Here is a 13,187-nt window from a genome sequence, read left to right as displayed (position 1 = left end):
CATGTTCTTCGTTTTTGGTTTTCTAACTCTAGGCACTTGCACATTTTATTATATTTCACTGTCTTCTCGAGCTGCCTTCTGAAGTGTTCTATTCAGCTCTTTGACGTCACCACTGCATCCATGTGCTTTAGCTACCTCACGATTAGGAGCAAGTTTGAGTCTCTTCTGACATTCGCCCTGAACTTGTCTTTCTTTCTGCTTTTTAATGACCTTTCATGTTCTTCATGTGTGATGTTCTTGAAATTTGGTTGGGAAATACCCAAGGTGATATTTTGGCTCTTGTGGAATTGTTTTGAATTTTCTTCTACTTCAATCTGAACTTACATATGAACAGGTGATAGTCTGTCTCACACTTGGTGCTTGGCCTGCTTTTAACAGCTCATATTGAGCATCTCCATGGTCTCTTCCCACAGACGTAGTCTACTTGATTTCTGTGTGTTCTATCTGGAGAAATCCATGTATACAGTTGCCTTCTGTGTTACTTAAAAAAAAAGCTATTTGTTATGAACAAGTCGTTGGTCTTGCAAAATTCTCTCATGGGATCTCCAGCTTCATTTCTATCACCAAGGCTTTTGTAGGAAGTTCATCTCAGTGGTTTGGGAGTGATCCTCCATGATGTAATGTAATGCAACATACTCAACCCCTGGTGGGATCTAACATAACCAATCAACTCTGTGAGTAGCTAGCAGTTGTGGAGTACAGCCCTCTTGGTCGGTTTGTAGCCTGGATGGAAGTGGGAAAAAGACTCTTTGGGGGGGTGTCACTTGGTCCTTCTTAAGCAGACTCCTTGGGAAAGCTTGCCACTTTGCTGAACCTGGATTCTGTATCTGGTTGTTGATCACCTGCCATATTGCCTGCCAATCCCAGGAGTCACAAGCAGACTGTTGACCTTGAATTAGTTGAATTTTACATCCACCAGCTGTGGTCTTCCTGTTTTCTGGTTAGTCAGCCTGCACAGCCACCTCCCTCAGCAGCCTGCAGCTTAGCATCAGGCTTGAGGACGTAAACTGGAATGGACCTACCTGCTTCTATAACTGTGTGCATCATTTCTTGATGCAAATGTCTTTCTATAGACATACACACAAAAGCTACACTGGTTGTGCTTCTCTGGAGAACCCTGCCTAACACAGATGTATATATCTGTGAAAACTCTTTGAAGTGTACACATAGTTTATTATACAGGATTTAAATCACATTAAAAAAAAGCAAGAACATGCAGTTGACATGTAATAAACTTTCTAGTATATACTCGTGTTCTTTTCTACCCCAGGTTCCAGAAAGACAGTATGATCCAAGCTCGGGGTAGGATGGTTGGTGGTGGATTGCAAGCGTTTTTACTTCAAAAGTGATTTTTACAAAACACAAAAGCATGCGTCAGTCGTGTGCAAATGCCTAAGTATAAAATAATTTATATTTATGGTAAAAATTTGGCTGGGATTACTCAGTCAATGGTGATGCTAGAGGAGTTCAAACGGTTACATTCTTATCTTACAGCAGAGCAATAAAGCAGATCATTAAACAGGCAGTCAAGAAACCCAGCTTTTTAGTGCGGGCTCTCCCATATGACAAACCACTTGCTGGTCTGGGTGCATTAACACATCTCCATGAGCGTCAAGTTTCTTTCCTTGTAAATGGGAGATAATGATCCCTTCTTTACAGATTACTGTATCAAATGGAGAACACACACACACACACACACACACACACCATGCAAACTATCATGGGACCTATATGACATCACAAGAATGGAACTACACAGATAATTTGATACCTGATCAGGTAATCTTTTTATTGCCTGTTGACTATCTACATACATACCGTCCATTTTACCTCTGGGCGAGCAAGTGGAATAAATCTTCCATCAAACATGTGAGAAAATGGTCCATGGCCTAAAAAACAAGAGCAGCCTTGGTAAAAATGGGATTCATTTTTCTATCTCTTTAGCTCAACTTCAAGATCAACAAAAATTAATAACCTAGAAAGACACCACAAAAGAAGGAACAGTTTAACTCCTCCGTCTTAAAACAAGTACACAAGGAGCAGAACTCCCTGGAAAAGTAAGCTCCCCAGAGAGCAGCCCTGGAGTCACCAGAGCTGACCTAACTGAAGAAGAAACTAGAAGGATGCTAGAATGTTAATGGAAGGGTTAACTTTTGGAATCTTCAGATTACCACAGACGTTTTAAGGCAATCTACCACTGCCACTGGGGGGCATAAAGAAAATATTAGTTGGAACATCATTACTCTCCTCCCTTAAAAATACCTAAGTTTATGCACATGCATAGTACACATAATGTACTTTAAATATATATACACACATTGAGGTGGCGTCTCAATTTTTTTATTGACGATGTGGGAATTAAAAGGGTCTGCAGATCATTTTGCATATTTTATATTATTTCTTTATAGGTGATTTTAAAATGCCACATTCAATAATTAGAAACTTTGCTGGGCTACAACTTGGAATTATCAGAATTTCCAAATGATTCTCTCTCTTAAGATGCCAACAGTCTGTTACATGTCCTATCTAGAAGATGGTGCTAGTCCTACTTTGATCTCCTGGGGAATGAGTTGTCTTGAGTGATTTACAGGAAAAAGTACCATACCCTATTCCCCTGATCGAGTTAGTAAAACATTTCCTCTCCTCAGTGCCAACTCTCAGGATCTTCTAAGGGGCAGTAAGGAACTACAGAAATAGGGGACCAAATCCTGTGATAGGATCATACTAAAAATGGATTTGGTCTGACAAGGTCATTAAAGGAAAAATTGCAGTTTTATTCCACAAGAAGAATAAAAGTTCACATCAACCTAAAACTAATGATCAGGAAATGTCAGTATTCAGAAAACCACACTATTCAGGAAAATGCACTAATCAAGCAGAAAGCTCCTTCTTTTTTATCATTTTATTGGGGGCTCTTACATCTATTATAACATTCCATATATCAACTGTATCAAGCATATTTGTATATATGTTGCCATCAGTTTTCTAAGCATTTACCTTCTATTTGAGCCCTTGGTATCAGCTCCAACTCACACCACAACCCTTTTGACCAATTATAAATTATTAGTATTTTCATATCTTACACTGACTGCTGTCTCCCTTCACCCATTTTTCTGTTGTTCGTCTCCCCCACCCCCCAGGGTGTGTGTGCTGTACATCAATCATTGTAATTGGTTCCCCCACCTTCCTCCTATCCTCCTGGTATCACTACTCCCATTGCTGTTTCTGAAGTGTTTATCTAACCTGGAGTCAGTGTGTTGTGAGGTCTTATCTGTAAGCCCCTTCTTTTTTAAAAAAATCATTTTATTGGGGGCACGTACAACTCTTATCACAATCCATATATTCATCTATTGTGTCAAGCACATTTGTACATTTGTTGCCATCATCATTCTCAAAACATTTTCTTCCTACTTGAGCCCTTGGTATTAGCTCATTTTTTTCTCTCCCTCCCCACCCCTACTAAGCCCCTTCTTAAATAAAAAATATCAAAGATGTTTAACATTGAAAAGTCACTGAAATACTACAAGAAAATAAAATATAAACTCTCTGTGTTTCTATAACGCATGAGAAAGATATGGCATTCTGTTTCTATAAAGATTGATGGCCTTGGACATCTATGGGCAGTTTCAATTCTGTCCTGCTCGTTGTTAGGAGTCAAGACAGACTGGAGCATTAGATTAGGTTTTGGAGTTTCTAAGTCACCCTTGGAGGAAGCCCTGGCACATTTATATCGATGATACAAGGTTAAAACAGAATGACCATGTTTCCCTTGGTTAGCATGACTTTGCTATTTCAAAGAGAGGTACTAACGTTACAGTTTTAGATAGCCCATTGGCTCTTAGCACAGCTTACCGAGATCATGACAAAGCCCCGCAATCTGAACACAGAGCATGTCTCGCTCGCTTATCTGCAGCTCCGGTTGTTTCTCATGCAGCGCACGAACCAAACATCCTGCTAAGTACCCCACCCTGCACGGCAGAAACAGAGAGAAAGTCACTCTTGTGTTTGAAAAGTGGGTGATACCAGGGGTCTTCAAGTCCTTTCGTCTGCTTTCTCAAACATTCTAACGTATCTGTAGGTCAGCTTCACAGAGGAGTCTAGTGCAAAACTGGGCAGGAGCACAGACAAAATCCCATTATTACTCTCGAGCTCCATGAAAATACAGACAATTTCAATCTGATTGTGTTTATTAGACCAGGCTAATGTTCAACACACCTTTCCGGATGAGTAGGTGAACATGTGACTATAGACACGTATGGTCTGGTTAATTAAAAAAACAACAACAAAAACAAACAGGAAAGAACAAAACAGTACCCTGTAATTATTTTATGACATCAGAAAAACTGTCCAGTTCCCCCTCAACGTAGCTGATTAGACAAAAGGGACCTGCTCTAACCCTGTCAATGCTTTTCTGACCTAGGTCAAGAAATGACTTCATTTCAAAGGTCAATTCCCTATGTGACAAAACATGGGCTACTGGAAAATCACACAAATCAAACATACGGGATTGGTTTTACTAGCAACCAACATAATCAGCTTTTAATTTCTAACTCACACACAAATATTTCATACAACTCATCTGTCTCTAAACATGTTCACTATCTTTGCAGGAAGTACAGTGACTTATAAGAAAACATACATCATATGAAATATAGCAAAGTAGATAAAAAGCGTAATTTTGTCATCAATAAAATAAGGGTACTACTATGGTTTGATAGTTACTTTTTGTGTAAAAGCTGAAATGAGAGGATGGTTTCATGAGGCAGAGGAGGTACTGCTAGGATTTCCCCTCCACCAGGTTCTCCTTACCCCAGACTATGCTCAAAGCGGTTGTGTGACGCTCCTGGAAAAACGTAGTAACCGCCTCCCAGCTGTTTAATGTACCGAAGTCGCTGAAACTGGGGTGTGTCGATGATTCGGATGAGCAGAGGGTGGAGCTCAATGTGGCCATGGATGGGATCATTAATAACCTAGAGAATTAGACGCAGATTAATGCACGTGACCACACGCAACTCCATCTTACATGCTTGTGCAGCCATTCCTACCTATGCTCAGATGTCAAACTTGTTTAGTTGTTCAAGTAAGAAGAATACTTAGGGAAATGATTAAGACATTCATATCGTTATCTTGTTTACTATCACTCCCAGACAGATAAAAGTATATTGCACCTTCTCTTCCTTTGTTCTTAAGAAATGTTTTTCTGTATATAAAATCCAAAATAGGTAAATCTATAGAGACAGTAATGATTGGATGATGCTTGGATAATGATTCTTTGGGGATATGTAGGGGAGGTTGGGGGGAGGTGGGAAGCTAATAACATAAGTACAAGAATGAAGAAAATGTTCTAAAATGGACTGTGGTGATGATTGTACAACTCTTTTTGATACGACTGAACTATTGAATTGTATGATAGGTGAATTATATGTCATTGAAATGGCTAGAATAAAAGTACATTACATCAAGGTATATCTTATTTCTTCTTTTTTTTTTAAATCAATTTATTGGGGCTCATACAATTCATCACAATACATAGATCAATTGTGTAAAGCACATCTATACATTTGTTGCCCTCATTATTCCCAAAATTCGCTTGCCTCTTGGGTTCCCGGAATCCGCTCATTTTCCTTCCCCCCCCCCTTCCCTTCCCTTCCTCCTCCCCTTTCCCCCATGTACCCTTAATAATTTATAAATTATTATTGTATCTTATATTACACTGTCCGGCGTCTCCCTTCACCCACCCCGCTGCTGCCCGTCCCCCAGAGAGGAGGTTATATGTGGCTCCCTGTGATCCATTCCCCCTTTCTACCTCCCCTTTCCCTCCTGGTATCGCCACTGTCACCCCTGATCCTGAGAGGTTCTTCTGTCCTAGATTCCCTGCGTTTCCAATTCCCATCTGTACCGCTGTGCATCATCTGGTCTAACCAGGTCTGCAAGGCAGAATTGGGGTCCTGGTAGTTGGGGGGAGGTATATCTTATTTCTTCTTAACAGTTTCCGATAACTAAAAGAAAAACTTTTCAGGGGGAACTGATCACAATGTTTGACGTACAAACCACCCCCCAGGGGGACTAACAATAGAAATGTGGGTGAAGGAAGACAGTGGATGTGTAAAATATGAAAATAAAAATAATATATAAATTATCAAGGGGCTACTAGAGTGGGCGGGGGGGAAGAGTAGGTGATACCAAGGGATCAAGTAGAAAGAAAATATTTTGGAAATGATGGCAACATAGGTACAAATATGCTCGATACAATTAATGTATGGATTGTTACCATCCCAATAAAATGATTAAAATTAAAAAAAGAGGAGCTGATATCAAGGAGTTCAAGAAGAAAGAAAAAGCTTCGAAACTGATTGTGGTGGCAATTGCACCATACTGCTTGATGTGATTGAACTATGGATTGTTATGATAGCTGTAAGGGCTCCCAATAAAATGATTAAAAATAAATGAATAAATAAAATAAAACAAAAAGGAGGTGACATGAGCAGTGTTGGGTTGTCAGGTGCTGTGGAGTCAGTTCCCGGTCACAGCAAACCCATGTACAATACAGCCAAACAGTGCCCAGTCCGGAGCCTTCCTCACACCTGTTCTTATTGAGCCGTCTGAAGGCGGGGTGGTGGTGGGGGGTGGGAAGAGGTAAACAACTCTGGACAGATTCAAGTTTAGAACTGTATCCACCAACTAGGCTCGCACTTGACAAAAAATATTTACCAAAAGTGACAAGGCTATGTAGTACAACTTTAATAGTTCTTCCATAACTGAGGGATAACTAGGGCTAGTGTGTCAATGTGGATGATTCTCAAACATATTATGCTAAATTGAAAGAAAAAGAAGAAGCAAGTTTTAGAAGTATTGGTATTGAAGCAAGTTTTAGATGTATTGATATTGTACTTACAGTACAATAACATTTATATAGTATTTTTTTTAAAGTAAAACAGTACTAATGTTTTTGAAAAAAAAATAGTTCATACACTGTTTATGGAGATACAAATAATGATGTATGTAGTGAAAGTATAAAAATATTCATTGAAATGATAAAACACCAAATCCAGATGATTCTTGTTTCTGGTGGGGGGTGTTGAGAATCACGTAGAACGGGGAACAAAGGAGGTCTTCAATGGATTTTTAATATTTTGCTCTCAAGACAGTCTGAAGCCGATGATGCAAAATGTGGAGATTTGCAACCTCGGTGGTAAAATATTTTCTATGTGCATAAACTATTTTAGAAAGCGCCGTTTAGAAAGTGTAAGGATGCCCACAGTTCTGGTCCCCAGAAGCAGATGTCTTTGTATTCTTTTAAAAAGGAAATTTACATGATTTGGGTTGTACCATTTCACATTCAAAAGAAAAAGAAATACAGTCCGACTCCTCTTACCTTCATCGTAACAACTGGAGTTTCACTCAGTCTTTGGATATAATGAAGCAGCTTCTTTCTCTCCTCCAGGGAACTAAAATGACAAGCACATATGCAAATCCGTCACCCTGCATTTGAAAGCCCTTGGGGAAGACCACAGAATGCTGTCTACTGTAGCTTCTCCGCACCAACAGAAGGGGAAGGAACAGTTCATTTGAACATGCGCATTCTGAACGCTCTCCCAAATCTGGGCAGGTCGTCTGGTGCGGGGGTGGAGGGGGTGGGGGGTTTGATCCTGCTCTCCGTGGCAGACTCAGGACGTCAACGTCTCCTGCCTGTAGTGGAAGGCCGGGTCCACCTGCTCTAACCCACACCCTCTTTCCCCGTTCCAGTTTCCACGACATCCCTTCTGAATGTTCAATGTATACGTCCAATTTATTTTGACCCAAGTGAAGTCACACCTCTTTCCTGCCCTGAATGTGCACGGGTCATGAAGGAAAACACAGCACCCTCAATGGTGGTTGCAGTTGGTGGGTGCCATCAAGTTGGTTGCGACTCACAGCAACCCTGTGGATAGTGGAACGAATCACTGCTTGGTCCTGGGCCATGCTCACAATTGTTCATATGTTTGAGTTCATTCTTGCAGCCACTGTGTCAATCTATCTTGTCAAGGGTCTTCCTCTTTTTTTTTGGCTGCCCCTCTATTATGTCCTTCTTCTCCAGGACTGATCTCTCCTGATAACATGTCCAAAGTGTGTGAGATGAAATCTAGCCAACTTCATTTCTGCTGTTTTGGAAAACAGTCCAGCAAAGAGAGTATGAATATAGCAAACATATGGAAGTCTTGAGTTGGCATTTATTGTGTGTCCTCAAAGCAAGAGATTTGAACCAAAGTCCAATGGCTTCCAAATCCATAACCTTGGGATAATCATCTGCTTTCACAGGGCATTTCAGCCCGAAGACAAGGGAGTATTTCCATGCCTTTTATCTGCTATAGGTGTGTTTAAGATAAAGTCCAGTTTGCTTAGTGGGGCTTCCAAATTGGATCCTTTTCATGTGGCCCATGAAGGTGCCTACTGTGCACCTCTAGAGGGCAGAGTCTCAAGTCCCAATTGTCTATAGATTCTGCCTGGTCACCAAGGGCCAGATAGGCACTAGGTCAAAAGGACCCAATTAGGCACATAGTACCAGGCAACTCACAAGCTCTTTCAGATGCTTAAGCATCTGTACAACCAAAAGCAAGTTTTGGTATTTCTTTCTTTTTTTTTTTTAAACAAGCTCTGGCCAGTTTTATTAAAGAAAAATATTGCAGGATTGATTTTTCACCAGTCTGTTCTGGCCTGCTTCTAATGATATCAGAATCCCCGGGGTCGGTGAAGACCAGCGTGCACACCCTGTAGGACTTGCTGCACGCCGTGCCCAACTCGATGTTGTGGCCGCTGTAGTGATGGACACCGGTTTTGGCCAACATGGTGTAGTCCCCGATTTCCGGTTTCCTCCAGGCCGGGCAATGGTTGGCCAGGATGACCAGTTTTGCTTTCACTTGCCCGATCATCTTAAGCGTCTGCTTGTCGCCCAGCACGTATTTTCCACTTTTCATAACGAGTTGGAGGCTAGAGCTGATGGACTCCAGCCTCATGTTTGTCTTCTTTGCGGCCACCATCTTCCTGCTTCAGGTGCAGGACAGCCCCCAACCAAGAGCAGCCACCAAGATGGTTGGAAGGGAGAAAAGCTGCTTTCTTTGTCTCCTTAATGACCTGCTTTCACCCACAACTCATCTTCAGTCTTGGGTCATTAGTTTTCAATGTGTCAAATCTATCTCTGAGATGGTCTCAAAATTCAGGTGGGATATATTATCAGTTGTATCTTGGCTCTTGGGGACTTAAAAAAAATTTTTTTTCAGCTTCAACCTGAACTTACATATGCATAATTTATGGTCTGTTCCACACTTAGGTCCTGAGCTTTATTTTGGCTGATGATATGGAGCTTCTTTGTCATTTCCTCCCAGGCATGAGGCTTTGACTTGTGCTATTTCATTGTGTGAGGACCATGTGTACAGCCGCTGTTTTATGTTGGAAGAAAAGGTATTTGCAGCGAAGAAGTTGTTGGTCTTGCAAAATTCTGTCATATGATCTGTATCCTATTTTCTATCACCAAGGCCATATTTTCCATCTACTGATCCTTCCTTTGTTTCCAACTTTCTTATATCAATCACCGGTAATTATCAATGCATAGGTTGCATATTTGATCAATTTAAGACTGAAGACATTGGCAAAATTCCTCAATTACTTCATCTTTAGCTTTAGTGGTTGGTATGTAACAGACTTGAACTTAGGTCTGTTTATGACTTTCAAGTTTGTTCTACATTGTTCTTCCATTCTTTCCAGGACATTCTGAGATCCTGATCAGGGTGGTCAGTAGCAGCAGCCATGCACTACCTAGTTGTGTTGGTCCGGGTAGACTAGAGAAACAAACCCAGAGACATTCATAGATGAGTAAGAGAATTTTATATCAAAGAGCAATTGAACATTAAGAAAACATCCCAGCCCAGTCCAGGTTTAGTCCATAAATCCTATATTAGCCCATATGTCCATTACCAGTTTATAAAGTCTTCAGACTCACAGAGCACATGCAGTGACACCAAATGCAGGAAGAAAGATCAAGTCTTGTGGATCCAGTGGTAGTGGAAGCATCTCAGCCCTGGCACGGGGCTCCACATGGCCCCTCCAGCCCCAGGGCTCTGGTTCCATCAGTACAGCACATCTGGCTTGTCAGCAGGAAGATGAAGCAGAGTGTGTGTCTGCCCTCCAATGAGCTATTTATCTCCGTGGCACTTCCAAATGAGGTCATCAAGCTTCAGCTTGATTGATAGGCTAGACTCCACCCCTTCACAAGTTGACAGGAGATTATGTAACTAGCTCACTAGCTCTTCTGGTCCCAGGGTATAGAGGCTGTGGTTCATGTGGCCTATTAGTCCTTCGGACTAATTGTTTCCCAATGTGATCTTTTTTAACAATCTACCTCCATTATCAGTTTCTAAGCAACAGTGCATGAAATAACTTAGTATAATTCTTTGTTTGGATCCCTTGTTTAGGTGAACATAAACAATATTTAGCCAAGTGAAATTCCAGAAGGAAAAGCTCCAAGTTTCATCACTGTTGACAATTCTCTAATGAAACAAAGTCTTCATTTTGTTTTAATTTAACCTATGAATCCTCAGCCTAGATCTTTAACGTGTTCCCACTCTAATCTAGACTTAGAATTTCCAGCCTTCCATAGGAGAAATTTAACTCTCTCCCTCTCTAAATTTATTAAGGGCTTAGAACGCACTGAGCACTTTACATATTAGGGGGCTTCAAGAAACTTAAGAAACTTGTCGAATAATTGAATTAAAAGGTCATGGACATTTTATAGAAAATTTTTGAAGCCTCCTCATACACTGCCTCATTATTAGTCTTTATTTCACAGGTATACAAATAGGAAGGTTAAATAATGTGTTCGAAATGATCAATAACAATGTGACATAATCTTTAGGTCTAATGCTAGGGGTACTTTCAGTCTTAATGCAGAGTTAAGAAATATGTTCAAAATAAGGCTGTGACTTTGACCTTTCTTTCCTACATTAACTTTCATTAGTTCTTACATATTTTATGGTGTGCATGGTTTTGATAAGAGTATTCCAAAACTGAGAGTAAAAAGCTGGCTACTACTCATTTCATGAAGGGTTATCAGCAAAATTCTTGAAAGTAGGAATCAACAGTGATATTAAACACAGGGTTTTCACAGCAGCATCTACAACAAAATACTATGCTACCCAAGAGGTGGCACACTCTATTTTAATTTATTTGTTTTTAGGTTAACACATCTTTATTTCAGCAAGTATAAAACCTTGAAGCAGAAAAAGCCTCGCTTGAAGTCTATGTGCTGACTCCAATCCAAAGTACTTACTACCTACTCTATTGTGGAAACCTGTGATACTTTTTATCTCAAGGAACACTGAAAAACATATGAAGCAACAAAGCCCACATGGAAGAAGCACACCAGCCTATGCAACCACGAGGTGTCGAAGGGATCAGGTATAAGGCATCAACAGAACAGAAAATCTTACCATAGTGAATGATGGGGGGAGTGCGGAGTGGAGACCCAAAGCCCATTAGTAGGCCACTGGAGATCCCCTTGCAGAGGGGTCTCGGGGAGGAGATGAGCCAGTCAGGGTGCGATGTAACAACGATGAAAAATACAACTTTCCTCTAGTTCCTAAATGTTTCCTCCCCGCTCCCACTACCATGACTCAAATTCGACCTTGCAAGTCTGGCTAGACCAGAGGATGTACACTGGTACAGATAGGAACTGAAAATACAGGGAATCCAGGGCGGATGAGCCCTAAGGACCAGTGGTGTGAGTGGCGAAACAGGGAGGATAGAGGGAGAGTGGGTTGGAAAGAGGAAACCGATTACAAGGAACTATATGTGACCTCCTCCCTGGGGACGGACAACAGAAAAGTGGGTGAAGGGAGACGTCGGACAGGGCAAGATATGACAAAATACCAATTTATAAACTATCAAGGGCTCATGAGGGAGGGGGGAGCGGGGAGGGAGGGGAAAAATGAGGACCTAATGTTGGGGGTTTGGGTGGAGAGAAAATGTTTTGAGAATGATGAGGGCAATGAATGTACAAATGCGCTTTACACAATTGATGTGTGTATGGATTGTGATAAGAGTTGTATGAGCCCCTAATAAATGATAAAAAAAAAAAAAAGAAAACATATGAATTTTAAATCTTGGTGGGTGATCACTACCAGAATGTGCTGGAGAATAACCAAAATAATGGGATTGAGGGTTTTTCTAACTTTATGTGTGTTTTTTCAATTTTTTAAATTAAAAGATCATTTTATTGGGGGCTCTTACAACTCTTATTGCAATCCATACATCAATTGTATCAGGCATATTTGCACATATGTCGCCATCATTCTTTTCTAAACATTTACTTTCTATTGAGCCCTTGGTACCAGCTCCTTTTATCCCTCCCCGCCTCATCCTCGTGATCCCTTGATGGATTATAAATTATTATTTTCATGTCTCACACCGACTGCTATCTCCCTTCCCCCGTGGTTTCTGTTGTTCTTCCCCCTGGAGGGGTGTGTGTGATTATGTGTCAATCATTGTGATCGGTTCCCCCTTCCTCCCCTCTTCTCCCCCCTTCCTCCTACTCTTTAATTCCACTTAAAAAAAACAAAACAAGTTTATTAGCACCTTATCCACATGTCATACAATTCAATAATCCAATCACGTCAAGAAGAGTTATAAAATTGCCATCATATTCAATTTTAGAAGATTTTCTTCTTCCTTGTAGTCATTATTATTCATGTAATTATTGTGGTTTTTTTTCTAATTGTGGCACAAATATCTCAACAGAACATTCTCCAATTCCCCAACTTCTACCTTTATAATTCACTAGTTTCCCTAAAACAACCCTCACGGATTTAAGAAGTGGATGGCTTTTATGAGGGAGGCTGAGCTTTACCTCACAGAGGTGACTACTGTGATCCCAAGTGTACTTGGCTACAATGTGGATTTTATCACTCTTACCTTACGCCAAGCTTTTCAAGAAGAGATTCATCAAGGAAGTGTAGTAGTGAACCTGTGATTTTATTTTCTGTGAAAGAAAGGGGAGAGAGAGAGAAAAAAAAGAGCAAATTCAATATTTACTACAGATGTGTTTCGGTTTGATTTCCCAGAATTTACCTGATCAGATCATTAATTGAACACCCACCATAGGCAAAGGACTGTGCTGAGTTAGTTAATTGTGCCAGCCTGGCCGATAGTCACATGTG

The 13,187-nt window shown here is 40.7% G+C and overlaps 2 protein-coding genes across 2 annotated transcripts in view; both read right to left on the bottom strand.

Moving 5' to 3' along the window:
- LOC101639797 (deoxynucleoside triphosphate triphosphohydrolase SAMHD1-like) overlaps positions 1–13,187 on the bottom strand; it is a 40,671-nt gene that overhangs the window by 20,851 nt on the left and 6,633 nt on the right. Inside the window, exons 2-6 of the mRNA XM_045295514.1 lie at positions 12,943–13,009; positions 7,376–7,448; positions 4,810–4,970; positions 3,853–3,968; positions 1,819–1,889 (exon numbers count right to left, since the gene is read on the bottom strand). Coding sequence (XP_045151449.1) covers positions 1,819–1,889; positions 3,853–3,968; positions 4,810–4,970; positions 7,376–7,448; positions 12,943–13,009 — 488 coding nt within the window. The remainder of the gene's footprint in view (positions 1–1,818; positions 1,890–3,852; positions 3,969–4,809; positions 4,971–7,375; positions 7,449–12,942; positions 13,010–13,187) is intronic.
- On the bottom strand, positions 8,571–9,017 carry LOC105979683 (60S ribosomal protein L30-like). Its single transcript, XM_013007641.1, has one exon. The coding sequence runs from the start codon at positions 9,015–9,017 to the stop codon at positions 8,571–8,573; it is 447 nt and encodes a 148-aa protein (XP_012863095.1).

The sequence above is a fragment of the Echinops telfairi genome, unplaced genomic scaffold (assembly GCF_000313985.2).
Source record: "Echinops telfairi isolate 266 unplaced genomic scaffold, ASM31398v2 ScPeMD7_5592;HRSCAF=6446, whole genome shotgun sequence".
In the NCBI taxonomy this organism is placed as follows: Eukaryota; Metazoa; Chordata; class Mammalia; order Afrosoricida; family Tenrecidae; genus Echinops; species Echinops telfairi.
Note: the sequence above shows the minus strand (reverse complement) of the source record. Positions and strands in the feature narration are given on the sequence as shown.

Excerpts from the sequence above, each read along its gene's own strand:
- LOC105979683 (XM_013007641.1), bottom strand. The coding sequence starts at position 9,017 with ATGGTGGCCGCAAAGAAGACAAACATGAGGCTGGAGTCCATCAGCTCT.